The sequence below is a fragment of the Maniola hyperantus genome, chromosome 22, assembly GCF_902806685.2.
Source record: "Maniola hyperantus chromosome 22, iAphHyp1.2, whole genome shotgun sequence".
NCBI lineage: Eukaryota > Metazoa > Arthropoda > Insecta > Lepidoptera > Nymphalidae > Maniola > Maniola hyperantus.
Window position 1 is genome coordinate 2065562 of NC_048557.2, and position 25214 is coordinate 2090775.

The following is a 25214-nucleotide window of genomic DNA, read 5'->3' on the forward strand; positions in this document are numbered from 1 at the left end:
GCGTTTAATCTTTTTTTCCTTATACTAAGTATAATATAACCTCTGATTTGCTGGAACTGTCTCTCTCTCTATTGGCTAAAATGCTCAGTGCAAAAACATACCATGAATTCGACCAATCAACACGATTACGATTGCAAAGTGATAATAATAATCATAACTTTCGTTCTAGGTCCAAGCAGACAGACACGCTAAATTCTTGATACCTATATAGTTACCTAGATAGGAGTAAATAATATCGCTTTAACATCTGCGATTCACATCTCAGCCAACAGAAGTAATGGACATATCACATAGGCCTCCCCCAATGACCTCCGGAGTAGATTTATGCTGCGTGCGGTTTCCTGCAGCCTTCAAGTCATTAGTAGTTATTCCGAATAAAGTAAACAAGGTAATTAGACTTGTTTTCTTGACTTCTAGTATTTTTGTACGAACTATCGTAATAGTCGTCATCATCGTCAACCAATGGACGTCCACTGCTGGACATAGGTCTCTTGTAGGGACTTCCACACGCCACGGTTTTGCGCCGCCTGGATCCAGCGGCTGTAATTTTCCATTCATTAAAGCACTATTCGAAAAAATCATGGTGAATAGCGTCTTTCATACTGAAATGGATTTCTCCTCGGTGCTGAAATCAAACTTTTTTCGCCATCGTACCAACCGATTGACGTTCACAGCTGGGCAAAGGTCTTTGCAAGGGGTAGGGACGCCCTGCACACCCGCGCCGGTAACGTGCGAGTGTGTGGGGTGTCCCCCCGCCTCATACCCCGATTGCCATCTATACCTGTCGCGTACTATCGGTAGTTCATAACAAGCAGCGCTACCTTATACGGCGTGGTATCCCAGAATTCGGTCAATAGCAATAAAAGGGAGACAATAGTCTAATGAAGCTGTCGTGAGTCATCTACGAGGTTCCCGCTTGCGCCACCGCGGCGCAATGTTCGAGATCCAAGTAATGTATACTGTTGCGAGATGAGCAGCCTCCCAGCGAGTTTCACCGCCAAAACTCCGATGCTACAAGGTTGCGGAGATCTGCGCGATCACTGCTTTGCAACAATCGATTTGCATCTGTTTTGTATTCGGGTAGTACTACCTAAACCACCTAATCCAATTTCTACTGGCGTCTAGGTATAATCATAAACCTACTTATTAACCCACTTAAGGATGTGTTATCTAATGTGATAATGAAATCTGAGAAAACGTATATTCTACGAAGAAACTGATCAGCGTGATTTAGGGTTAGGTATGCCGATTTTAACAACTGAATTCTGAACAACTGACTCGGAGAAGGCTGCCTGTCCACTGGTAGCTAGGTAGCGGAGCGGAGCAGAGTAGGGGAGCGGAGCGAGAAAGTAATGTAGAGCGGAGTTGCAAGCACGTGACGAGTCATTTGAGCTACTGGAGGCGGGCAATTGGTACGCGAAATATCTGCTTCCCACTCCGCATTCCGCGCCCTCGTTAAAATGTATGATTTTTTAAACTAGTCCGCAAATCCTTGTCAACGAAGCGGAACGGGAGTTTAATGCAATTCTATTGGTTAATATTTGCTCCGTTCCGCTCCTCTCTTCTCCGCAGCAGTGGACAGGCAGCCTTAGGCGGTGGTATTTACTAGTACAACACAGTTATTATGTCAGTGGCCACCCTCGCCAATTTTTGTAACATTTGCTGCACCTGAAGAACTGACTGATGCGTTGCCGGCCTTTTAGGAATTTGTTGGTCCGCCCCTTGAATAACCCTAACATTTTTCATATTAGTAAAATAGGAGGAAAAGGTCGTGATTTATTGTTTTCTTAATTAGAACTCTTAGTTTAAACTTGCATACTGCTACGAGACAATAATAGAGTTAGATATGGGTAGTTTACCAGATGGTATCCACATGATCGATCACATTCAGGTCAAAAATGGATAAAGCTCCAAAGTGTGGCATTATTCATTTAATTAATGTCGACATAAAGCTATTTGTATTAGTCAGCGTGTGTGGCCGGCGGTCCACCGACGGTGTTAAGTCGCCGTGTCCAGATGATCTATGCCTAAATATGGGGTAGCCGCGTATGGACAATACGGCTCGGTACTAGCCTACTTGCGCGTGCGCCGCGCTGCGCTCATTTATTGACCCACTTCACCTAGGAAATACAGTACCTACTTACTTACCTAACTATTGTACACACCGATTGATTGAGACAGTCGTGGAGCACCTACCTATACATAGAGTGCGGGTTGATGGAGGGTGACAGCGACGCGGGGTATCAGCCAGGTAATACCCGGCTGAGTTTGTTGTGGGCTCTTCACAGACCTGGGCGCGTTTGGAACCCTCGTAGCTTTAGTTTTAAGTTCGAGTAAAAAAATTATCACCACTATATCTTACAAATCCAACAACCGACAGTCAAAAAGTGTAATCTATTACCTATTTTGAATAAAATATTTGATTTGATTTGATTTGGTAACATCCCGTGTGCCTGAGTGTTGCGTGTCCTTTTCGGGAAGAGCGGCGCTTGGGCCGGTGTATCAGTTTCTATTCATGGGGTTAGCCATGGCTAATTGACCTGGCAGGGAGGGGGTGTTGTCCGCGCGTCCCTCTGAGTGTCCCGAGCAGAGGGCGCAGTAGACGCACCCATGGGGCCCCAGGAGCGGAGGGTGTGGCTGTGATGTGTGGTTGGTGATGAGTGTTACATCACCCATTCACTGGCTGCCCCACCGTTTCTCGCCTGTACAGTTTGGTGACGGGCGAGGAAGATGTGGAGAGGTTCCCCCCCCGCGTTTGTTGGTTTGTCCTTCAATCACGTCGCAACGGAGCAACGGATCGACGTGATTTTTAAATGGGTATAGTTAAAGACTTGGAGAGTGGCATAGGCTACTTTTTATCCCGGGAAATTATGAGTTTCCACGGGTTTGTGAAAAACCTAAATCCATGCGTACGAAGTCGCGGGGATCAGCTAATTACTCATAAAAGTATCACTTACTTACTAGCTGATGCCTGCGACTTCGTCCGCGTGGATTTAGGTTTTTGAAAATCCTGTGGGAACTCTTTAATTTTCAGGGATAAAAAGTAGCCTAGATGTCACTTTCCTGGTATTCGACTATGCCCATACAAAAAATCACGTCGATCCATTGCTCCGTTGCGACGTGACTGAAGGACAAACCAACAAACAGACACACTTTCGCGTTTATAATAGGGGTAGTGATAACAGTATTGAGTTGTTTGCTTTGTTTAAGAATTACGATGATGAAGTTTATACTAATCTATTCTCTACATCAGCACTTGAGGTTTCAGGTGTAAGATTATTGTATCCAATTGGGTATCCTTATCAGTGGTGATTGCAGAGCATTATCTCATAGTCATACTCACTCTATGTAGACATGATTCACTGAAGCAACATCCAGGCTGTTGTTCTAGCTCACAACCACTCATAACTACTGGAAACCCATTTTATTTTCAAACATGTGTTGCGAAGCTGATTTATCATCAGATTACTGGGAAGACATGTCAGGTAACTGTATGAATAAACTAGCTGATGCCCGCAATTTCATCTGCGTGAAATTAGGTTATTAAAATTCCGTGAGAACTCTTTGATTTTCCAGAATAAAAGTAGCCTATGTCAGGTCTTTATTTATACCCATGAAAAAATCACGTCAATCCGTTGCACCGTTGCGACATGATTGAAGGACAAACCAACAAACAAACACACTTTCGCATTTATAATAAGGATTCTCAACTTAGTACCTATATTGTAGATTTTTGTTTTTTTATTTATTTATAAACTAGCAAAATGTCAGAATCAAGGCTCAAAGATATGGGCACGTAATACGTAGGCCTGACGATTACGTGGTGAAAAAGTGCCTTTCCATGACTGCTAAAAAGAGGGGTAGGGGAAGACTACAAACTACCTGGATGACTACTCGGTAATGACAAATGTCCAAAGGGACATGAAACGCCTATTTAGGTCTCAATGACGAAGACGCGAACACGCGATCGGCATGGCGCCGCATGATAACTAAAGCCGACCCCGAGTATCGGGATAAGGCAAGGACAAACAAGAAAATAGACTAACATTTGGCTGAAATTATAGCAGTTGCTACGATGGAGTGCACTTGCAAAGACACCTATCATGTCACACTTCTTACTCTTGCCTTGAAGGTATTAAAGTTATAAGTTTCTAAAAGTGCCTTAAGTACCCACTCATAAGTTAGTAAGTGCCAAAAGTATCTAATCAGACTTTTAATAAGAATAATTAAGCTCTTCTGAATGATCAAAAGTCAGTCTGTATTAAATCCAAAGAATATATTTTATATAGAGGATTGAATCTACTACTGGTTTAGCATGCTTATCCAAACAAGAGGAACGAGCAAGAAAGCATTATCTTACTTATAAGATAATATATAACCCAACCCTGTTTGTTGGTGAAAAAATTGTTTATTTAAAGTAACAAAACATTGTTTAAAACTAATATTTTAAATTGTTTTAAACAGTGTGAACACTTGTTTAAAAATGTTTTATTTTTATTTTAAAGTGTTTTAAATACTTCTTTAAACCAATGTTTAAATGTCAACCCTGCATATAAGTCATCCAACCACTATTTCAGTGTAAACAATTAATTATTATTAGGCGCGTCTAATCCGCAAGGGCGTCTCAAATAATTCACGAACTATTACACGCAAATGCTTCCCACTCGCGTGATTCACGTCCGAATGCTTTAATAACAAAACAACTTAACCTAATTCTGTCCTTCCTAGCAACTAAATCGCAAAACATTCAGTGTTACGAAAAAAACTCAATAAATCGTAGCGAATAATTCGCGTGAGCGCCGACATAACATAAAAAAACCTAAAGACTGAATTAGATTAAAAAATTATCTAAAATATGTTGAAAATCGGCTGATCGCAGGTATTGGAAAACATAGACGTTGACGCACCAGGTCTGCGCAGCCCTGGAGCCCGATATCAACAAAACCAAAGCAACCCATCTCACCTCGTCGAAACCCTCGTTTTTCTCCTTATCCGAGAGCGGCCTGCATCGCACCACCACCTTGACACACTCATTCAGAGCCGTCCGTGGTCGTGCCGACTTTTCCATCTTCAACCACCCTCAGGTGACGCAAATAAAAAGCAAACCCGAGTCACCGATATCGATCCATTCGGGGTGAACCTATCGTCGACATCACCTTTTTGAATCGATCTCAACTAATATTTCACTACACTTGAAACCTTTGCACTTGAGTGCAAAATAAAAAAGAAATCGTATAAAAATAGTTTCGCACGATTAAATATTTATACTCGTTACAAAATAAATAAAAATCATAAAACTTGTAATCACGACGATTCACATACAACCGCCACACGCGGGCATTGTTAAACAACTGTCATTTTAGATTTATTTAATTTGCCTGTGCAGCAATCGTACCAACATTCACAATCCAATAGCCCGAATTTAAGCGTTCTTTATACATTCCAATTACTAATGTAGGTATCGTATTTCCTCGGACTATATCTCAGACTATATTATGGAATTGACATAGACACCAGACACCATTGACAGCCGATTGCAGCAATAGGTAGGTACATTTTGATTTTACAGTTTATAGCATAGAGATAGCCTATCCTATGTTTATGTATATCCTATATGTTATTGGTCTGTGGTTTTTTATTTCTGGTCGGTCGGTGGGTTTATGCACAGAGTACATTGAATATATGGGTTTATGTATGTATTTTTAATTTTTGACCCATTTTACCAAAACAAAACTTGTTAGTTTTCAATAAAGTTATGTTTAACTACTTTAGTGAAATTCTCCTATGATATTTAAAAGCATAAGCTACAGATTATATAGATGTGTTTTCAGTTTGATCTGAAAGTTTTAACTTAAAATTAATTGCAAAGTTTTCAAAGGCTGAAATGTCTACCAGTCTTACTATCAACCTAAAAAGGGCAAGCAAAGTTTACCATGAAGGGGTAAGTTGTAATCTGTGAAGCGAATTTAACTAGCTATACGCTACTATAGCTTGAAATGGTTCATGTAATCAGTACCCTTATTATAAATGCGAAAGTGTGTTTTTTTGTTGGTTTATTGGTTTGTCCTTCAATCACGTCGCAACGGTGCAACGGATTGACGTGATTTTTTGCATGGGTATAGATAAAGACCTGGAGAGTGACATAGGCTACTTTTTATCCCGGAAAATCAAAGAGTTCCCACGGGATTTTTAAAAACCTAATTCCACGCGGACGAAGTCGCGGGCATCAGCTAGTATATTATATACATTACGCACTATCATGCCAATGCGTATCTTATTAGAATTTGGCCTTATTATAATTTGGCTGGATACTAATGTTATGTATTGGTCGGATAGCAATAAGCGGTCTAATAAGAAAACTAGAAAAGAGCTGATATTCTTCAAAGGACTGAACAGATTTTCTTGGATTGCAGCTAAGAGCACTCTCGATCGAGCCACCTCTCAAACAAAAAAACTAAATCAAAATCTGATCATTCGTTTAGGAGCTATGATGCCACAGTCAGTAACATCCCTCTTTTTGGGTCGGGAGTTAAAAAATGGGTAGTTAGCTCACTTCTTTACCTTTCATAGCATACTCTGTTTCATTTTGATTAAATCAATCTTTATTATGTAGGAGACAATTGCTGGTGTAGTGGTGGTGGACACAACAGGAGACCTGCGCCACGAAGGCCTCAGTTTAACCATGGAGGGTTCAGTCAATCTGCAACTCAGCTCTAAAAACACTGGCATCTTTGATGCGTTCTCCAACAGTATAAGGGTAAATTGCTGTTCAATTTTTATTTAAGTACTAGGTGATGCCGGCGACTTCGTCCCAGTGGATTTAGGTTTTAAAATCCCATTGTAACTTGTTGATTTTTCAGGATTAAAAGTAGAGAAAAACAAACACACTTACATCTGAATATATAAAAGGAAAAGGTGACTAACTGATCTATCAACGCACAGCTCAAACTACTGGAGGGATTGGGCTGAAATTTGGCATGCAGATAGCTATTATGACGTAGAAAATTCAATCCCAAAAAGCTAAAACAAGGGTTTGAAATTTGTGTAGTCCACGCGGACAAAATCGCGGGAATAAGCTAGTCTAAATATATAAAAGGAAAAGGTGACTCAAAGATTCAAAGATTCTTTATTTGCGGAAACATTTTACGAGATGTTATTACATAAAATTGTCCAGTAGAAATGTTTCGCCTTAAATATTAGGCATGCAAAACAATTAGTAAACCTAGTAAAATAATAACTATAAGTAATTTGACGCACGTTGTCTTTGTCTATGGTAAAATTCAAAATTTAAAAATGTCAAAGTTGAAAAAATTCATTAATGTTATATAATGTCTTGTCTTTTAAAAAATCATGCAATTTATTCTTAAATTTATTTATATTATTACATTTCCTTATCTCCCCTGGCCCTGGTATTCTTATTATATATCTTTACCGACTGACTGATCTATCAACGCACAGCACAAACTTCTGGACGGATCGGGCCCAAATTTGGCATGCAGATAGCTATTATGACGTAGGCATCCGCTAAGAAAGGATTTATGAAAATTTAACCCTTAAGGGGATGAAATAGGGGTTTCAAATTTTGTGTAGTCCATGCGGACGAAGTCGCGGGAATAAGCTAGTTTATAATATGGGTAATGGTTATTTTGGTTACTTCTAGCCATTGAATCTTATCAACACATCAATAGAGCTGGCCCCAGCGGGTAAGATCCCTGTTGGTGTAACAGAGATCCCCTTTGAGATGCCACTGGTGGGCCGGCAGACGTCCATGGGGCCCGGCCTGCTGGAGACATACCATGGGGTGTTTGTGAACGTGATGTACACCCTAAAGTGCAGCATGAAGAGGTCTTTCCTGAATAAACCACTCAATGCTAGCTGCCAGTTCTTTGTGCAGTATAAACAGGTGAGTAGATATTAAAAATAAACAAAAATAAAAATAACCTTTAGTCCCTGATATTATACTACTTATACATATCATCATCATCATTATCATGATCAACCCATCACCGGCTCACTACAGAGCACGGGTCTCCTATCAGAGAGAAGGGTTTTTGCCCATAGTCTACCACACTGGATAGTAGACTTTTAGTAAGTAATATATGTACATATAAGTATAAGAAGCTGTGATAGCCTAGTGGTTAGGATGTTTGCTTTCTAATCAAAGGGATCCAATCCCGGGGACTCATCACACAACTTTTAAGAGTTATGTGCATTTTAAGTAATTAAATATCACTTGCTTTAACAGTGCAGGAAAACATCGTGAGAAAACCTGCTCTGAGAGTTCTCCATAATTTTATTTAATTTTATTTTTTTGGAAAACTAAGTTTTTCACAATCATTTTCACATCATAAGTCTACCAATCTGCACATGGCCAGCGTGGTAGACTATGGCCAAAACCCTTCTCACTCTGAGAGGAGACCTGTGCTCTGCAGTGAGCCGGCGATGAGTTGAACATGATGATGACCCATAATGTGTGTTGTATCCAGCAAGAGCGCGCAGCAGCCAAGCCAGTGCGGTGCGAGATCACGCCCGCGACGCTCCGCGCGGCGGGCGGCCCCACTCGCGCCAACATGCCCAAGTTTCAGCTCTACGCAGAGATAGACTCCACCGTGTGTGCACTTGACTCCCCACTCACTGGGAAGGTAAGGGTATGGTACTACAGTCCGACAAGGCTCTTTTGGCACTTGAATGACATTGACAGGGGGGCGTAGTTGTAGAAAAAAGGCTGGCTGCAAATAAAATCTCCTCAATTTTACGGAATATATTGAAAATATCAATGTCGCAAATCAAGTAAGTTTTATCTAATTTTGACTGAATGATAAATTGGGAAAACCGTCCCTGTTTCCAAATCGAGTAAGAATAATAAAAATATAACATGGTATCATATCACTGATCATCAGTACATACTATCACCTGTTTTCATTTTTGCCAGCGTTCTGGTTACACCCTGTATACTACCTGTGATATAATGTGCATTGTGCAGGGCATAGTAGAACAGATGGATTCGCAATTTTTCAGTAATAAACTTTATAAGAAGTCGGCCAAATGCGACTCACTCGGACTTGCACACGAAGGTTTCCATACCATTGTACAAGAAATAACAATATTTTTTTTAATTTTCGTGGCGACCATTTTGAAATTTCTGTTATTTGTTGTCATAACTGAAAATTTTAAATCTATTACCTATTACGGGTTCACGAGATACAGCCCGGTGACAGACAGGCGGACCGACAGACAGAGGAGGCCTAATAATAGGTCCCCTTTGGCATCCTCAGGCAAAGATGATGAATTAGTTAGTTTTTATATTTTTAATTTTTTAAAGAATATTAGCCAAGTGAAATGCTGACTAATATTCCCCTTTCCCCTCCAATTAAGCGTAAAGCTTGTGCTAGGAGTAGGTACTACAATAGTGCAACGGGCGGGGTTTGAACCGGCGACTTTTCGGTTTTCAATCCGCTCCTTTAACCGTTGAGCTATCGAGGCTCTGATTAATTTGAGGCTAAGATTAATGACCTTTTTTTGTAACAGATACGCGTCGACGAGTGCTCAGTTTCAATAAAATCTATTGAACTGCAGTTAGTGCGTGTAGAGACGTGTGGCTACACGGAAGGGTACTCCAAAGATGGTAAGGTCCAAGCTCTTAATATAAAATTGCTTTTACTTATTGTGCTATATTGATTTTCTTTATCTAAGTCTGCGGCCCAGCTGGAAGCGGGTGCGTCCTGCGGGGCGGCCCGCGTGTTTAACAAACTCTTAGTATGTACAAGAAAGTGGAAGAGAGACGCGCGGACGCGTCCTAATCGAGAGCGGGTGCCGAGCGATATAGAGAGTATGGCATCGCGTCCGCTACCCCGCAGGACGCTCCTGCTCCCAGCAGGGCCGTGAAAAAATATATACATTAAAAAATCCTATAATTTTGTAAAAGTTTACGATACATCGCAAATAAAACATCTGACTGACGCTAGAGATCAACGAATGTTGCCTAAGAAGGCCACTCTGAGTCAATGCCGCGTCGTAGCCCGTAGGCGGGGAATTGACCCGAGTTTTACACGCCATACATTGCGGGTTTGGAAAATACTAAATCACTAAAACTACAAAATGAGGCAAATGGTTATTGGGATTGGATTGTGTAACAATAACGCTAAATTTTTGCTAGATTTCTGGTTACACCTGTATGCGTAAAAATGACCCCTCACGCGCTATTTTAACTTTATGTGTCAAATTTTCAAGTCAAAAGTACAATTTTAGCCCTTATTTTAAAGGTGAACCGTACTTTTGATATGACGGTTGACCCATAAAGTTAAAATGGCGCGTGAAGAGCATTTTTTACGGTCTATAGCGAGATCTGTCTCTTACATTTAGCGACGGAGATCCAGAACATCCAAGTGGGTGACGGGGACGTGTGCCACGGGCGGGACGTCCCGCTGTACATGGTCCTGCCGCGACTCTTTACCTGCCCCACCACCACCACGCCACACTTCAAGATAGGTAAATTCTTATAGCGAGATCTGTCTCTTACATTTAGCGACGGAGATCCAGAACATCCAAGTGGGTGACGGAGACGTGTGCCACGGGCGGGACGTCCCGCTGTACATGGTCCTGCCGCGACTCTTTACCTGCCCCACCACCACCACGCCACACTTCAAGATAGGTAAATTCTTATAGCGAGATCTGTCTCTTACATTTAGCGACGGAGATCCAGAACATCCAAGTGGGTGACGGGGACGTGTGCCACGGGCGGGACGTCCCGCTGTACATGGTCCTGCCGCGACTCTTTACCTGCCCCACCACCACCACGCCACACTTCAAGATAGGTAAATTCTTATAGCGAGATCTGTCTCTTACATTTAGCGACGGAGATCCAGAAAATACAAGTTTAGTCAACCCCAACTTTTCAAAAATCCTCTTAGCGGATGTCTACATTATAATAGCTATCTGCATGCCATTTCAGCCCGATCCATCCAGTAGTTTGAGCTGTGCGTTGATAGATCAGTCAGTCAGCTTTTCCTTATATATATTCAGATATTTTTTGATTAAATATATTATTAGCGCATTGAGAAAATATACTAGTTTCATTAGTGATTGATTGAGGATTCAAAATGGTTAACACTGACTGAGTTTTTTGTCTCTGTCATTTTTATGGGATAACGTAAGAGAGAGAGAGCCCTATAGTAACTTCTCCCCGCTGTTAGAGTATAACGTCCAATATTTTATTTCAGAATTCGAGCTAAATATTGCAGTTATATTCGAAGATGACTATTTGGTGACTGAAAACTTTCCAATACTATTGTTAAGAAGTAGATAATTATATTTAATGTATATTTGTATAAATGTAATAGCTGTAATATTATGTACAGTGCGCGGCAGAAAATAATATACATCGGGCTTTTAGAATGACATTTCAGCTTTGTAGAGCGTTGTCTCTATCACTGGTACCTATATATGACGTTTTGTCGTTCTCAACGACATGCGACAGAAACAAAGCTCTACAAATCCGCTATCTCCTTCTAAAGGTACATTATTTTCTGCCGAATACTGTATTATCTTAATTTTTTTTTTAATTTTTAAAACCCAGCAAAAGTTCATAAAAGTTTTATAAATAAAACAAAATGTGAATATTGAGTAGGAATTTATTGTTTCTACTTGTTTTATTTCAATAAAAATAAATAGTTAAATACATACCTACTCATATTATAATCGCTATACAAAATATTTTACAAAAGTAACACTCATGGTTGGTTAGAAATCAAAATGGGATTTTACAAGAAACAATATGGCTAATTCCGTTGTGCACAATCTCTAAACTAAACTAAAATATCACGTCTAAATCTATTGCTATCCCTTTCATAATGTTGCTTGCGGAAAATGATGGCACTAGCCACTAGATTTAGACCTAATAATTTAGTTTAGTTGTGTACAAGAGAATCGGCCCCAATATCGCTGGCGAATAATAGTTACAACGTATAGTCCGCGACAGGTTGAGATGGCAATCGGAGTATGAGGCGGGGGGACGCCCTGCACACCCGCGCTCTCCCGCATCGGGTTACTTACTTACTTGAATGGACATTGTCCATTGATCGTGTATGGCCAGCATAAGCCTACTGTACACAGCACCGACAACAGTACAGTCGGTCGCCCTGCTACGCGTCGCGCGGCGTGTTGCTCCGCGCGTACACGAGCGCGCTCGCATATCTAGTAGCGCGCAGCTCCGCGGAGAGGGGGCGAGGGGGGGTGGTGTCGGGGGAGGAGGGGGGCGGCGGGTCATCGTCTCCGCTCGGCTGCACGTAGTTGCGGCACAGACCGTAGAACTGCTGAGGACGCAAGTTGCGCCGTTGTGCGTCGAACCTGCATTGAGAATTTTCAATTAAAATTATATTTAGGAACGACTTAAAGAGTAAAGGCGGAAACAAACTATCGGCGGGGTGATTACGAATCTCGCGACAGGCGTAAATCTCCCGACCATTGCTGTCAAACGTCACACGTAACAGCGGCTACAGAGAGACAGCAATAGCCACAAAGCAAAATAAGAAGAAGAGAGAGCAATCGAGCTATAGTTACCCTCTATCGGACAATCTATGAACTGTCGCATTACTACGGGTTATTCAACTGCTGTCGCGTTGCTGTCGCTACTGCAACGTTTTACGTATTCAGCCCGCGGATGTGTCCGTAACCCGCGGCAGATATGTGTGCACAGTCGTTTGGGACGCACTCAAACGCTCATTTTGCAAAGCAAGATGGCCGATGTGTATTCTTTGAAGAAATCGATATGGGTGTCTTTTCCGTAGGTTTGTGCGATGCTAATTACGAAAATGATATACATTTTTGAATTCAATATAGCCGTCATTGAACTGATTCATAATTTCGTGAAGAATTCTATATGAATATCATTTCAAAGGTTTTTCCGGGGTCTGAATGAATGGAAACTGAATCGACATCTGTCAAATATTAGACTAGGAGTGATGTGAAATCAAAGATACTTAGTCGTTTTATAGCCTACCTAGCGTCAAATGTAGGTAACATTTGACGCCCGCCAGTGTAGGTGAAGCCTTGACATTTTGTTACAAGTTTCGTAACTATCGTTATAATACTAATAATAATAATAAAGTTTTTTATTAAAGGCAAAGAACCCAGTTTACATATTATTCATAAAATAAAATATACCATTATATAAATTAAAATAAAATAAAGTAAAATGAACTACATGTACATACAAACTTATAAACTAACTGTGAATGTTAAAAAACTCTTCACAGGCGTCCTTGTCAACAAATCTATTTCTATTTCTTATAAGAATATCGCTATTAGTATAACAATTGGTACTGATCCTGAGCACAACCTAATTTTAGAGTATTTGCATACTCTTCTTATTAATGTAATATGAACAGGACAGACGCAGTTTGACAGTTTTAAATTTTATTTTTAGATGGTAAAACCCGTGATTTTAGCGCACAGTCGCGAGCCTACTGTTTAAATTTGTAGCGTGCACTAAAATTTAGAGTCTTTAAATATAAAGTTCATATTGTGGCTAATTCCTTTGTACACAATTTCTAAACTAAACTAAAATATCACGTCTAAATCTATTGCTATCCCTTTCATAATGTTGCTTGCGGAAAAGGAAAGCACTAGATTTAGACCTGTTAATTTAGTTTAGTTTAGAGATTGTGTACTAGAGAATCGGCCCCATTCTGTCCCTTTTTAGCATTGTTAAAAAGAAAAGGTTGCAGATACTCTAAATTTAGTTTAAAGAAAGACAACGGAATCGGTACCAATAACGCTAAGTTTTTGCTCGCGTTCTGGTTATATATAATGTGAAAGCGTGTTACCTCCAGCCGACATGGGCCATGCAAGCAGCACACAGTGTGATGGTCCACGTGTACCCCGGGGACCACGAGTACTCCGCCGACGGCGCTCCGCTCGGCACCGTGTTCGTCACGCGAGATATATAATGTGAAAGCGTGTTACCTCCAGCCGACATGGGCCATGCAAGCAGCACACAGTGTGATGGTCCACGTGTACCCCGGGAACCACGAGTACTCCGCCGACGGCGCTCCGCTCGGCACCGTGTTCGTCACGCGAGATATATAATGTGAAAGCGTGTTACCTCCAGCCGACATGGGCCATGCAAGCAGCACACAGTGTGATGGTCCACGTGTACCCCGGGAACCACGAGTACTCCGCCGACGGCGCTCCGCTCGGCACCGTGTTCGTCACGCGAGATATATAATGTGAAAGCGTGTTACCTCCAGCCGACATGGGCCATGCAAGCAGCACACAGTGTGATGGTCCACGTGTACCCCGGGAACCACGAGTACTCCGCCGACGGCGCTCCGCTCGGCACCGTGTTCGTCACGCGAGATATATAATGTGAAAGCGTGTTACCTCCAGCCGACATGGGCCATGCAAGCAGCACACAGTGTGATGGTCCACGTGTACCCCGGGAACCACGAGTACTCCGCCGACGGCGCTCCGCTCGGCACCGTGTTCGTCACGCGAGATATATAATGTGAAAGCGTGTTACCTCCAGCCGACATGGGCCATGCAAGCAGCACACAGTGTGATGGTCCACGTGTACCCCGGGAACCACGAGTACTCCGCCGACGGCGCTCCGCTCGGCACCGTGTTCGTCACGCGAGATATATAATGTGAAAGCGTGTTACCTCCAGCCGACATGGGCCATGCAAGCAGCACACAGTGTGATGGTCCACGTGTACCCCGGGAACCACGAGTACTCCGCCGACGGCGCTCCGCTCGGCACCGTGTTCGTCACGCGAGATATATAATGTGAAAGCGTGTTACCTCCAGCCGACATGGGCCATGCAAGCAGCACACAGTGTGATGGTCCACGTGTACCCCGGGAACCACGAGTACTCCGCCGACGGCGCTCCGCTCGGCACCGTGTTCGTCACGCGAGATATATAATGTGAAAGCGTGTTACCTCCAGCCGACATGGGCCATGCAAGCAGCACACAGTGTGATGGTCCACGTGTACCCCGGGAACCACGAGTACTCCGCCGACGGCGCTCCGCTCGGCACCGTGTTCGTCACGCGAGATATATAATGTGAAAGCGTGTTACCTCCAGCCGACATGGGCCATGCAAGCAGCACACAGTGTGATGGTCCACGTGTACCCCGGGAACCACGAGTACTCCGCCGACGGCGCTCCGCTCGGCACCGTGTTCGTCACGCGAGAAAATGTGATTATGTCGTGCACGAAACCACCTACGAAGGAAACAGACGACATCATGTATTTTCTTAGAGTTCCGGACCTCAACAGGACAAAGGAACCCTTATAGGATCACTTCGTTGTCTGTCTGTCTGTAGTGTCTATCCAGGCCGTCAAGTACAATGAAGTAAAGGAAAATCCAAAACCGTGAATTTGTGATTACATCACAAAAATCCACCACCAATTAATTAGTTTACATTAACTATGCGAAGGCTTACGGCGGTTACGCACTCATCCGATCCGAGTCCGTGAAAATACGTTCCCCTTTATTTTTTGTATGGGAGCTTATGACATATGTCGTAGATAATCGCTGCGGTATTCTCACGGATAACGGATAGAACTCGGATGACGGAAGTGCACGTTGGCACGCTTCGAGTACGGAACCCTAAAAAGTGAGAGAGAAAGAGCACATTTCGATTGTTAGCAAGTGCAGTGATTTCCGCTATAAGAACAACTTCCTTCTCCCACAAGAATGAAAACAAAGCAGTTACCTAAATTAGTATAATTAGAGTGTACGCCTTCAGTGGACATCGCGAAGATGTGTTCCCGTCGCGCGATCTCTATCGCACACGATGCGCAACACAGCACACTTTTCTGAAAAAAAAAAACAATTTTTGACTACCATATCATGGTAGTCATGAACATTATGGAGAACTTTCAGGCATGCAGTTTTCCTCACGATGTTTTTCTTTAGCGTTAAAACAAGTGATATTTAATTACTTAAACGCACATAACTCCAAAAAGTTAGAGATGCTTTGTGAGTGAGAGATGAGTTAGTGCCCGGGATCGAACCCCAGACCTCGGCTTAGAAGGCGGACGTCTTACCCCTAGGCTTTCACAGCTTTAGTAGTACAGTGCGACAAGGCTCTTCTGGCACTTGAATGATTTTGACAGGGGGGCGCTGACTGCTGTTGGAGAACAAAACAAGAACAAAGAGGACACGTTTTGACGGCAATGTTAGTTCCGATTTTCACCACGCGCCAACATAGCCTTGTCGCACTGTACCGGTATATATATACTATGGTAGTACCGGATGACAATAAATTATGCGCTTACAGACAGACAAGTCACAAAAAAATTGTTTTGGAGTTTAAATCTATACTAATATTATAAAGAGGTAAAGTTTGTTTTGTTTGTACGGGGTATCATCTCTGGAATAGGCAATGTCTGCTAGCTTTTCATGGTCCATCCATTCAAACGATTTTGACGAAATTTGGTACTTACAGAGATAGCTTGCATCCCGGGGAAGGACAGGCTACTTTTTATCAAAGATTTCCCACGGGATTTCTAATAACCTAATGTTCGGGACACTGTGTGTACCGAACACTGAACTGTGCGGCGTCAGCAGTTTACGCAATCCTCGTGCTGGCGCCTAGCAGTTCACAAAGACAGTGCACCACCGGCCGCGCCGCGAATCGCACTCATCAATATCATTATCATATCAATTATCAATTAGTATCATTAAAGGAGCTATCGAAGGACATTATCCGTTATCATTTCTATCATTATCAACAACCCCCACATTTTTTGGTCCATCGAGCCTACCGTTCTTGGGCGGGACCTCGTAATTTTCGAGGGTTGTAATCAGTGACTTTGGTGAAGTTGTATCATTGACATTTTCAAAAATATATCAGTATCAGTGTACGTAATATAGACATTTTTCAAATTTTTATTTGTTATTTTTTTGGACATTTTTATCAGTGTATCAAAGACATTTTGGACATTTTTATCTGAGATTTCCATCATCAGTGACAACTGGAGCAGCCAGGAAATTGGCCATTATCATCAATATCAGTAAGCGGATATAACAAGTAAGGTGTTTTTTTTATTTTTGATCACATCACATCCACACGTACGAAGCCGCGGGCATCAGCTAGTAACCCAATAGCTTGAGGTGACTCACCAAAGCAATGAGTCGCACTTCCATGTGCAGTCGCAGCAGCGCGTCATCAACAACGAAAAGCGCCAAGCGATCGCGCGGCGACAGCGCAAGGTTTGACGCCGTCCAGAACGACAGCGCCACGGCATCTTCGGGGATGTTCTCCGTCGACACTAATATTATAAAGGTGAAAGTTTGTGTGTTGTGTGACTCTGTCACGCAAAAACTACTAAACGGATTTTTCTGAAATTTGGAAGTATCGTATAATTGAGCCTCAATAGCTCAACAGGTAAAGGAGTGGACTGAAAACCTAAAGGTCGACGGTTCAAACCCCGCCCGTTGCACTTTTGTCGTACCTACTCCTAACACAAGCTTGACGCTTAGTTGGAAAGGGGAATATTAGTCATTTAACAAGTTATTCACAGTGTATTAAGATTAAAACTGCTTAAGGCGAAATGGGGTCGATCACAAAGGCGAAATGTATGGAAAAGTCTGAGCCGCCCGAGCGCAAATTTGTTGCACGCTTTTTATAAATATTTATATGTTGGGGAAACTTCGCGATTTTTTTTGTATCGAGCCAAATTGTGCCAATCGTGTTTTGGCTCTCATAATTCACTATATCTTTATTTTTGATAATACTAAAAAATCCATACTAATATTATAAATGCGAAAGTGTGTCTGTCTGTCTGCTAGCTTTTCACGGCCCAACCGTTCAACCAATTTGGATAAAATTTGGTACAGAGTTAGCTTATATCCTGGGGAAGGACACTTTTTATCCCAGAAAATTGAAGAGTTCCCACGGGATTTTTAAAAACCTAAATCCACGCGGACGAAGTCGCGGGCATCATCTAGTAAATAAATTACTTTGTAGTTTTTGAGGCCAAAACTTGATTCTTTGAACATCCGAAATGTGTCTTTTGGGACGCATAGCGCTTTAACGAATGTGTATTACCCATGGCCATAGTGTTGAAGTACTCCTTAATGACGTTTCGCATGCGGCGGAAGTCGAAGATATCGTACACGAAGAGCGGCCACGGCGTCAGCGTGGCGTCCATGCCGCGCAGCCGCCGGGCCAGCCTGCCGGAATACAGATGATGACTACTAGTCAAATCAGCGACTTTTTATCTAATGTCAAAACGGTTGTAAGGGAGCTTGTATGAAATACACAGATATGATGTATTTGGGTATTTGACTATATCAAAAATAAATTGTTTCTCAGTGATTATTAAAAAGAGGGTCTTCCAAAATACGTCCAGGTCCTTTGTTAATTTCAAATGTTTTAAATCATTTTAAATTATCGATTAAACTAAAAGAGTACGTCATTATGATGTGACGTCACATTCCAGTATTTCATAGAATCTCGCATACTAAGCGCGCGTTTTGACGTTTGATAAAAAGTCGCTCCCTCTATTTAATAGATCCTAAGAAATAATTTATTTTTGACATAGTCATCATCCCAATTGCAGGAAGGACGTTTAGTTTTTTTAACCCGTGATTTAAAAAGTATTCGAAAAACCCCCGACCACGAATTGCATTGCATGTTTTTTAACCCGTGATTTAAAAAGTATTAAAAAAAATACCCCTGACCGCGATTAGCATTGCATCTTGTACCCGCACATTAAGCGCGCCTTCAAATTAGCTGCAGCGCTGCGCCCGCACTGCTTTGTAAATCCATATAATTGCGCACGTGGCGCAGCGGGTCCCCGAGCCGCACCTCCATCAGTTGCATCCTGCACACTCCTCGTACGTGTGTGGTATGAAAGAGGTCATGAGACTCACTGCGAGTCGTCGCCGCGCAGCGGGTCGAGGCTGGTGAGGCGCACGTGGCGCAGCGGGTCCCCGAGCCGCACCTCCATCAGTTGCATCCTGCACACTCCTCGTACGTGTGTGGTATGAAAGAGGTCATGAGACTCACTGCGAGTCGTCGCCGCGCAGCGGGTCGAGGCTGGTGAGGCGCACGTGGCGCAGCGGGTCCCCGAGCCGCACCTCCATCAGTTGCATCCTGCACACTCCTCGTACGTGTGTGGTATGAAAGAGGTCATGAGACTCACTGCGAGTCGTCGCCGCGCAGCGGGTCGAGGCTGGTGAGGCGCACGTGGCGCAGCGGGTCCCCGAGCCGCACCTCCATCAGTTGCATCCTGCACACTCCTCGTACGTGTGTGGTATGAAAGAGGTCATGAGACTCACTGCGAGTCGTCGCCGCGCAGCGGGTCGAGGCTGGTGAGGCGCACGTGGCGCAGCGGGTCCCCGAGCCGCACCACCATCAGTTGCATCCTGCACACTCCTCGTACGTGTGTGGTATGAAAGAGGTCATGAGACTCACTGCGAGTCGTCGCCGCGCAGCTGGTCGAGGCTGGTGAGGCGCACGTGGCGCAGCGGGTCCCCGAGCCGCACCTCCATCAGTTGCATCCTGCACACTCCTCGTACGTGTGTGGTATGAAAGAGGTCATGAGACTCACTGCGAGTCGTCGCCGCGCAGCGGGTCGAGGCTGGTGAGGCGCACGTGGCGCAGCGGGTCCCCGAGCCGCACCTCCATCAGTTGCATCCTGCACACTCCTCGTACGTGTGTGGTATGAAAGAGGTCATGAGACTCACTGCGAGTCGTCGCCGCGCAGCGGGTCGAGGCTGGTGAGGCGCACGTGGCGCAGCGGGTCCCCGAGCCGCACCTCCATCAGTTGCATCCTGCACACTCCTCGTACGTGTGTGGTATGAAAGAGGTCATGAGACTCACTGCGAGTCGTCGCCGCGCAGCGGGTCGAGGCTGGTGAGGCGCACGTGGCGCAGCGGGTCCCCGAGCCGCACCTCCATCAGTTGCATCCTGCACACTCCTCGTACGTGTGTGGTATGAAAGAGGTCATGAGACTCACTGCGAGTCGTCGCCGCGCAGCGGGTCGAGGCTGGTGAGGCGCACGTGGCGCAGCGGGTCCCCGAGCCGCACCTCCATCAGTTGCATCCTGCACACTCCTCGTATGTGTGTGGTATGAAAGAGGTCATGAGACTCACTGCGAGTCGTCGCCGCGCAGCGGGTCGAGGCTGGTGAGGCGCACGTGGCGCAGCGGGTCCCCGAGCCGCACCTCCATCAGTTGCATCCTGCACACTCCTCGTACGTGTGTGGTATGAAAGAGGTCATGAGACTCACTGCGAGTCGTCGCCGCGCAGCGGGTCGAGGCTGGTGAGGCGCACGTGGCGCAGCGGGTCCCCAAGCCGCACCTCCGCCAGCACGCGCACCTCCATCAACTGCATCCTGCACACACATACACGTGTAACCAACTTTCATTGACAACAAAAAAACCCTGTTTTTGCAAATTCCGATTCCGTTGAGCGTGAGGAAGAACTTTCTAGGGTGTTCCTTAAAAGCCTCGTAGATGGCGCAGTTCATGCCCTTCCAAGGAAAGTCTTACATTATTTCTTACATCGGATGTTTGTGCTAGCGTCTGTTTGACGAATCCTCCCCCACCATCTTCTTCATCACTTCCTCGTCACTCTCGCTCCCACCACAATAGTATACTTCGTACAACAGCAGTCTGTCTCACCTGTCGAAGGCGTGTATGGGCATGGGGTGCTTGGACATCTGCTTGCAGCGGAAGCGGTGCGTGGCGCGCGCCTTGAACGAGCGCGACGTCCACGGCCTGCGCCACTCCGCCACCATCTCCCCCTCCCGCGCCCCGTCTTCGTCACTCCCGCTCCCACCGCGCTCGTACACCTCGCACAGCACCCCGTAGCCCGAGATCTTGGTGCCGCTCTCACTGACAAGTCAATCAAATAATTAGTGATGGGTCGAACATGGTTTCTACCAAATGTCGAGTTGGCTGAACATCTGTTTAAGAAACTTGGTATAGCAAGTGTGGGCAGGATATTGTGAAGACAAAATGTGTGACGTTCTTTGGAACGAAATACAAAAAGCGTATTCTGCCTTTATAATAGGGAGTGTTCCGATTTGTTTGACCTCATTCCACCCTCCTTTTTCTACAACAGCACCTCAGGCCTTCATAAGCAATATCGGCCTCACCACCTGGGTCTAGTGCACTTCGACCACTGTTGTGCTAGATCTTTTTTTTGGCCCTTGAGATACAGGCTTTTCTAGTGTAGGGGTCAGGATTTCAAGGTAATGTACTGTACTGAAATTACTAATAAAGATTTTTAAAATTTTGATGGTTTCAAGGTTTGACAAAGCAGTCTAAATCAAAATCTAATCAGTCTAAATCAAATCCAGTGTGTGGATCCAAGCGTGATGTAAGTGCAGGAGGAAGGAGCTACCCTAAACAGCTCTACATAGCTAGGGCCCTATGTTGAAGGGTCATCATAGTCATCATTTACCACAAGATCAAAGACGTCAGACAACTATGTCTCTCTTTATACTGTGGTATGCACTCACTCAGGACACAGCAGTCCAAACAGCTTGTCGGTTTGCATAGCCTGCGACATGATATTCCGATCATCTCCATACGTGAGCAGCAGGGGAACCGTTTCTCCTGGAAACACAGTGCCGTGGTGGGCCAGCACCGGCACGCGGCCCTCCCAGCCTGGCTCGATAACCCCTCGCTCGCGAATCACCGCCACCAGCCGGGGACCCATGTACTGAAAAGATTATTATTCAACTACATGTCGTCAACATTCCATCGACGCGTACGAAACTTTTTGCGTCATCGTTCCTACTGCACATGGCTAGGGTCTGGAATTCTCTTCCGAGATCAGTGTTTCCTGCCAATTATAATCCAGGTATATTCAAAACAAGAGTGAATAGGCACCATCTAAGCAAACGCGTCCCATCTTAAGCTACATCATCATTTCCACCAGGTGTGATCTTGGTCAAGCGTGTGCCTATAATGATTTAAAAAAAATATGATGCCCACAACTTCGTCTGACTTTTTTTAAACCATCCCTAGAGAACCATGGATTTTTATAGGATAAAAAAGTAGCTTATGTGATAATCCAAGGTATAATCGATCTCCATTCCTTTCAGCCAAACCGTTCAGTAGTTTTTGCATGAAAGAGTTACAAACATATACACACAATACAAACTTTCACCTTTGTAATAGTATTACCACGCATGATGACAATTAATTAACTTGTAGAGCATGCAGAGTAGACTAGTTGTGACATATCATTATCAATTGATCGTCATAGTTAAGCAACATTGACCAAAGTCAGTGACGGATGGGTGACTGACTGTGGAAATCCAAATTTCGCATTCAGCCGTTGACCCAGACTACTATCATTATCATTAAAAAGTCCTGTAATATCATGGTCAGAAGTCAGAACTCAGAAGAACAGGTAATAAAAGAGTGGCTGCCTTCTGGGAGAGACTCCGGGCATCTCAGAACAGTATTCTACAGATGGTTTGTGATGGAATGCCTAGCAATATTTTTACATATTGGCTATCTGTGCATCATAATAGTAATAAGAAATATAAATAGATTTGTTGACAAGGACGCCTGTGAAGAGTTTTTTACATTCACAGTTAGTTTATAAGTTTGTATGTACATGTAGTTCATTTAACTTTATGTTATTTTAATTTATATAATGGTATATTTTATTTTATGTATAATATGTATACTGGGTTCTTTGCCTTTAATAAAAAACTTTATTATTATTATTATTAATAGGGACCCAAGCATCATAAATGGGCCGGCAAGGATGCTCTGATGATATAGGTATATGATACTACGATTTTTCGACGTTGTGTTGGGGTCCCAAGGGTGCTATCATGGCGACCTTGCGCCAGAAAGCGCAGCATTAGAAGAGACCCTACCAGGTGGACAGACAATATGAAAAGGGTCACAGAGGATCGCTGTATTCAGGCGACGAAAGACCGTTACGTCTGAGGTCTCTACACGAGACTTATGTCCAGCAGTCGACATCTATCGGGTGACATTGGTGATGAATGTTTGATGCTAACAGAGTGTGAGGCAGCAAGTGAAATATCGAACTGCTGCTCTTCCTCGTCTGCCTCCGCACTATCGCCATCGACGGCCGCGCCGCCACCCTCAGGCTCCTCCCAAACCTCGTCTTCTTCACTTGACACTGTTAAAACAACAGAACTCATTCAGTCCATCAGCCTGGAGAAATCCACAAGTCTTATACTAATGTAAAGTAAATATAACGTAGTGCATACAGTGCAGACCCATATTAATCAACCTTTGATTTTTATCAGCGTTCTCTGTTATTTAGAATGTTCAAAACAAACAATCCCTAATCAATATTGCGGTGTTATTACCCACCGTTGTCTTCCATTATTCGTCTTAGCGCCCGCAGAAGTGAAATTTTGCCTTTTTTCTGTAGTCCTATTCCACCAAATAAATAGTTTAGATTGTTTTATTTATTCTCTTATTTTCGTATACAAAAAAACAAAAACATATAAATAATATAGGTAACTGGTAAAAAACCAGTGTTGCCAACTTCCGATTCTGGCTTTCCATTATGTAGTTGATTACATACTCCACAAGTCCACATACTCTTTAGCGTAGGTCGTCAGTGGCTTTTAAAATTGTCCAATTATTAAATAAAATGAAACGTGATGAAAAATTCTCTCGGCAAAAGAAAGATTTTTTGCAATGTGATAAATCAGGATCAGACCAAACTAAAACGTATTTTTAGCTTTTTATGAATATTAAAATATTTAAAATGCTTTCGGACAAAGTTATACATTGTGTAATTTCACAATGAAGTACGCTGTCATTTATGCGGTTTATATATATTTTTTAATCTGTTCACATTATTGAAAATTGTCAATCGTGTGATCGACGTCTCGTGCACGCACATCTCGTGAATTTCAGAATTTGTGAATGGAAAGTGAGACTGAGTGCTACGATAAAAATATCAATAATTGCGTTGAAATGTGAATAAACAGTTCAAGTAATAAAAATTGTGAAAAATGATTCGGAATATTTTATGGTGCTACGTTTTCCTACTGACTTTACTGGATTTATCGCTAAACACTAAGCTGACAGCCCAGGGAGAGAGCCATGGTAAAATCGATTTCTCTGTTATTTATTTCCCAAATTATTTGAATCCGTTCCTAGCGTGACAAAATCTACATAGAAAATATAAATTATAAATAGTACAAGCTGGTTATGAGGGAATACAAATATTTGGCATGTCGCTACGCGAGTAGTCGCGAGCGGTGCGATGTTATTTTTGATTGGGGCCGGACTTATTTTGTCAGTTTTGTTTTTCCGTTGGAACTGCGGATATTTCCGTCAAAGCGGAGATGTGACAAAGGCTGCGTTGGCGGCAAACGTGCAGCGTGCAGTGTGCAGACAATGTTTGCGCGCCAGCCGTCTGCAGTTGGCCACTGCACCGCGCACTTTTAACGATTGAATCATTTAATATAATCCTGTTATGTCACACTCATTATCTTTACTATTCATTAACAGCTATCACTATTTTCAGCATTTGTAATCTCGAAAATAATATAAGTGAAGGTAGTCCAAAAATTATTTAAAAAATTCACTATCAATAATTTAGAGCAATATGAGATTATTTATGTACTTAACTGAAAATATAATATGGTGATTTTCACACCATAGTGTCATTCAGAATGATTTGAAACTATTGAAATATAATTAGGAAGTTAATAGTTGTATTTCTTTTTACAGGTGTGTCAATTCATGATTCTCTCATAGAAGGTGTCACATTTCAGGTAATTACTTGAACTAGTTTTTCTCTGCAATTTTCATGGATTTTAAAAATTCTATAGGAACCTTGGGTAGTTTACCTTTGGCTCACAGTATGGTATTTTGCAGCTTTGTGTTTGCGGAGTACCTAATAAGTAATTAAGCTAAAAGTGCTAATTAATTCAATTTTAATTACATTTATTTCTATAAAATTTGCGATTCACTGTCAGGTCAAGTTTGTAGCAGACTTGACATGGAGTCCAGTAAACTTGATTGTGTATGGCTTTTTTTTATTCAGATAGAAGTTAGCCCTTGACTGCAATCTCACCTGGTGGTAAGTGACGATGTAGTCTAAGATTGAAGCTGGCTAACCTGGAAGGGGTATGGCAGTTTTGAATAAACCCGTGCCCCTTTGGTTTCTACACAGCATCTCACCGGAACGCTAAATTGCTTGGCGGCATGGCTTTGCCGGTAGGGTGGTAACTAGCTACGGCCG

General features: G+C 43.2%; 4 protein-coding genes across 8 annotated transcripts in view; 2 read left to right on the top strand and 2 right to left on the bottom strand.

Moving 5' to 3' along the window:
- LOC117992996 (kinesin-like protein Klp68D) overlaps positions 1 to 5341 on the bottom strand; it is a 55359-nt gene extending 50018 nt beyond the window's left edge. For both annotated transcript variants that reach the window (XM_034980743.2, XM_034980742.2), the window contains exon 1: positions 4964 to 5341. In XM_034980743.2, the coding sequence (XP_034836634.1) occupies positions 4964 to 5068 (105 nt within the window). In that variant the 5' untranslated portion in view covers positions 5069 to 5341. The remainder of the gene's footprint in view (positions 1 to 4963) is intronic.
- Positions 5342 to 5657: 316 nt separating this feature from the next.
- Positions 5658 to 11618, top strand: LOC117993006 (vacuolar protein sorting-associated protein 26C). Its single transcript, XM_034980755.2, has 7 exons — positions 5658 to 5941; positions 6614 to 6757; positions 7661 to 7903; positions 8487 to 8642; positions 9529 to 9625; positions 10363 to 10488; positions 11220 to 11618. The coding sequence occupies exons 1-7, from the start codon at positions 5885 to 5887 to the stop codon at positions 11303 to 11305; spliced, it is 909 nt and encodes a 302-aa protein (XP_034836646.1). The 5' UTR covers positions 5658 to 5884; the 3' UTR covers positions 11306 to 11618.
- LOC117993000 (protein cereblon-like) lies at positions 11613 to 23507 on the bottom strand. Of its 2 annotated transcripts, none has more exons than XM_069506136.1 (10): positions 23324 to 23505; positions 23002 to 23126; positions 21478 to 21680; positions 20636 to 20848; positions 20242 to 20346; positions 18055 to 18179; positions 17127 to 17275; positions 15715 to 15817; positions 15075 to 15219; positions 11613 to 12345 (listed from the first exon to the last, which is right to left on the bottom strand). In XM_069506136.1, the coding sequence occupies exons 1-10, from the start codon at positions 23334 to 23336 to the stop codon at positions 12141 to 12143; spliced, it is 1386 nt and encodes a 461-aa protein (XP_069362237.1). In that variant the 5' UTR covers positions 23337 to 23505; the 3' UTR covers positions 11613 to 12140. The 2 variants fall into 2 exon arrangements, with proteins under 2 accessions (XP_069362237.1, XP_069362236.1); XM_069506135.1 differs by lacking the exon at positions 11613 to 12345 and adding an exon at positions 20106 to 20176 and having other exon boundaries at positions 14740 to 15219; positions 20313 to 20346; positions 23324 to 23507.
- Positions 23508 to 23814: 307 nt separating this feature from the next.
- Positions 23815 to 25214, top strand: part of Tmem131 (Transmembrane protein 131) — a 28177-nt gene continuing 26777 nt past the window's right edge. For all 3 annotated transcript variants that reach the window (XM_069506127.1, XM_069506128.1, XM_034980386.2), the window contains exons 1-2: positions 23815 to 24070; positions 24701 to 24744. In XM_069506127.1, the coding sequence (XP_069362228.1) occupies positions 23977 to 24070; positions 24701 to 24744 (138 nt within the window). In that variant the 5' untranslated portion in view covers positions 23815 to 23976. The remainder of the gene's footprint in view (positions 24071 to 24700; positions 24745 to 25214) is intronic.

Excerpts from the sequence above, each read along its gene's own strand:
- LOC117993000 (XM_069506136.1), bottom strand. Across the intron at positions 20,347-20,635 it reads CCCATACACGCCTTCGACAG|GATGCAGTTGATGGAGGTGC; the intron begins GTGAGACAGACT and ends ATGTGTGTGCAG. Across the intron at positions 17,276-18,054 it reads CTTCAACACTATGGCCATGG|TGTCGACGGAGAACATCCCC; the intron begins GTAATACACATT and ends TTATAATATTAG.
- LOC117993006 (XM_034980755.2), top strand. The coding sequence starts at position 5,885 with ATGTCTACCAGTCTTACTATCAACCTAAAAAGGGCAAGCAAAGTTTAC. Across the intron at positions 8,643-9,528 it reads ACTCCCCACTCACTGGGAAG|ATACGCGTCGACGAGTGCTC; the intron begins GTAAGGGTATGG and ends TTTTTGTAACAG. Across the intron at positions 10,489-11,219 it reads CACGCCACACTTCAAGATAG|AATTCGAGCTAAATATTGCA; the intron begins GTAAATTCTTAT and ends ATTTTATTTCAG.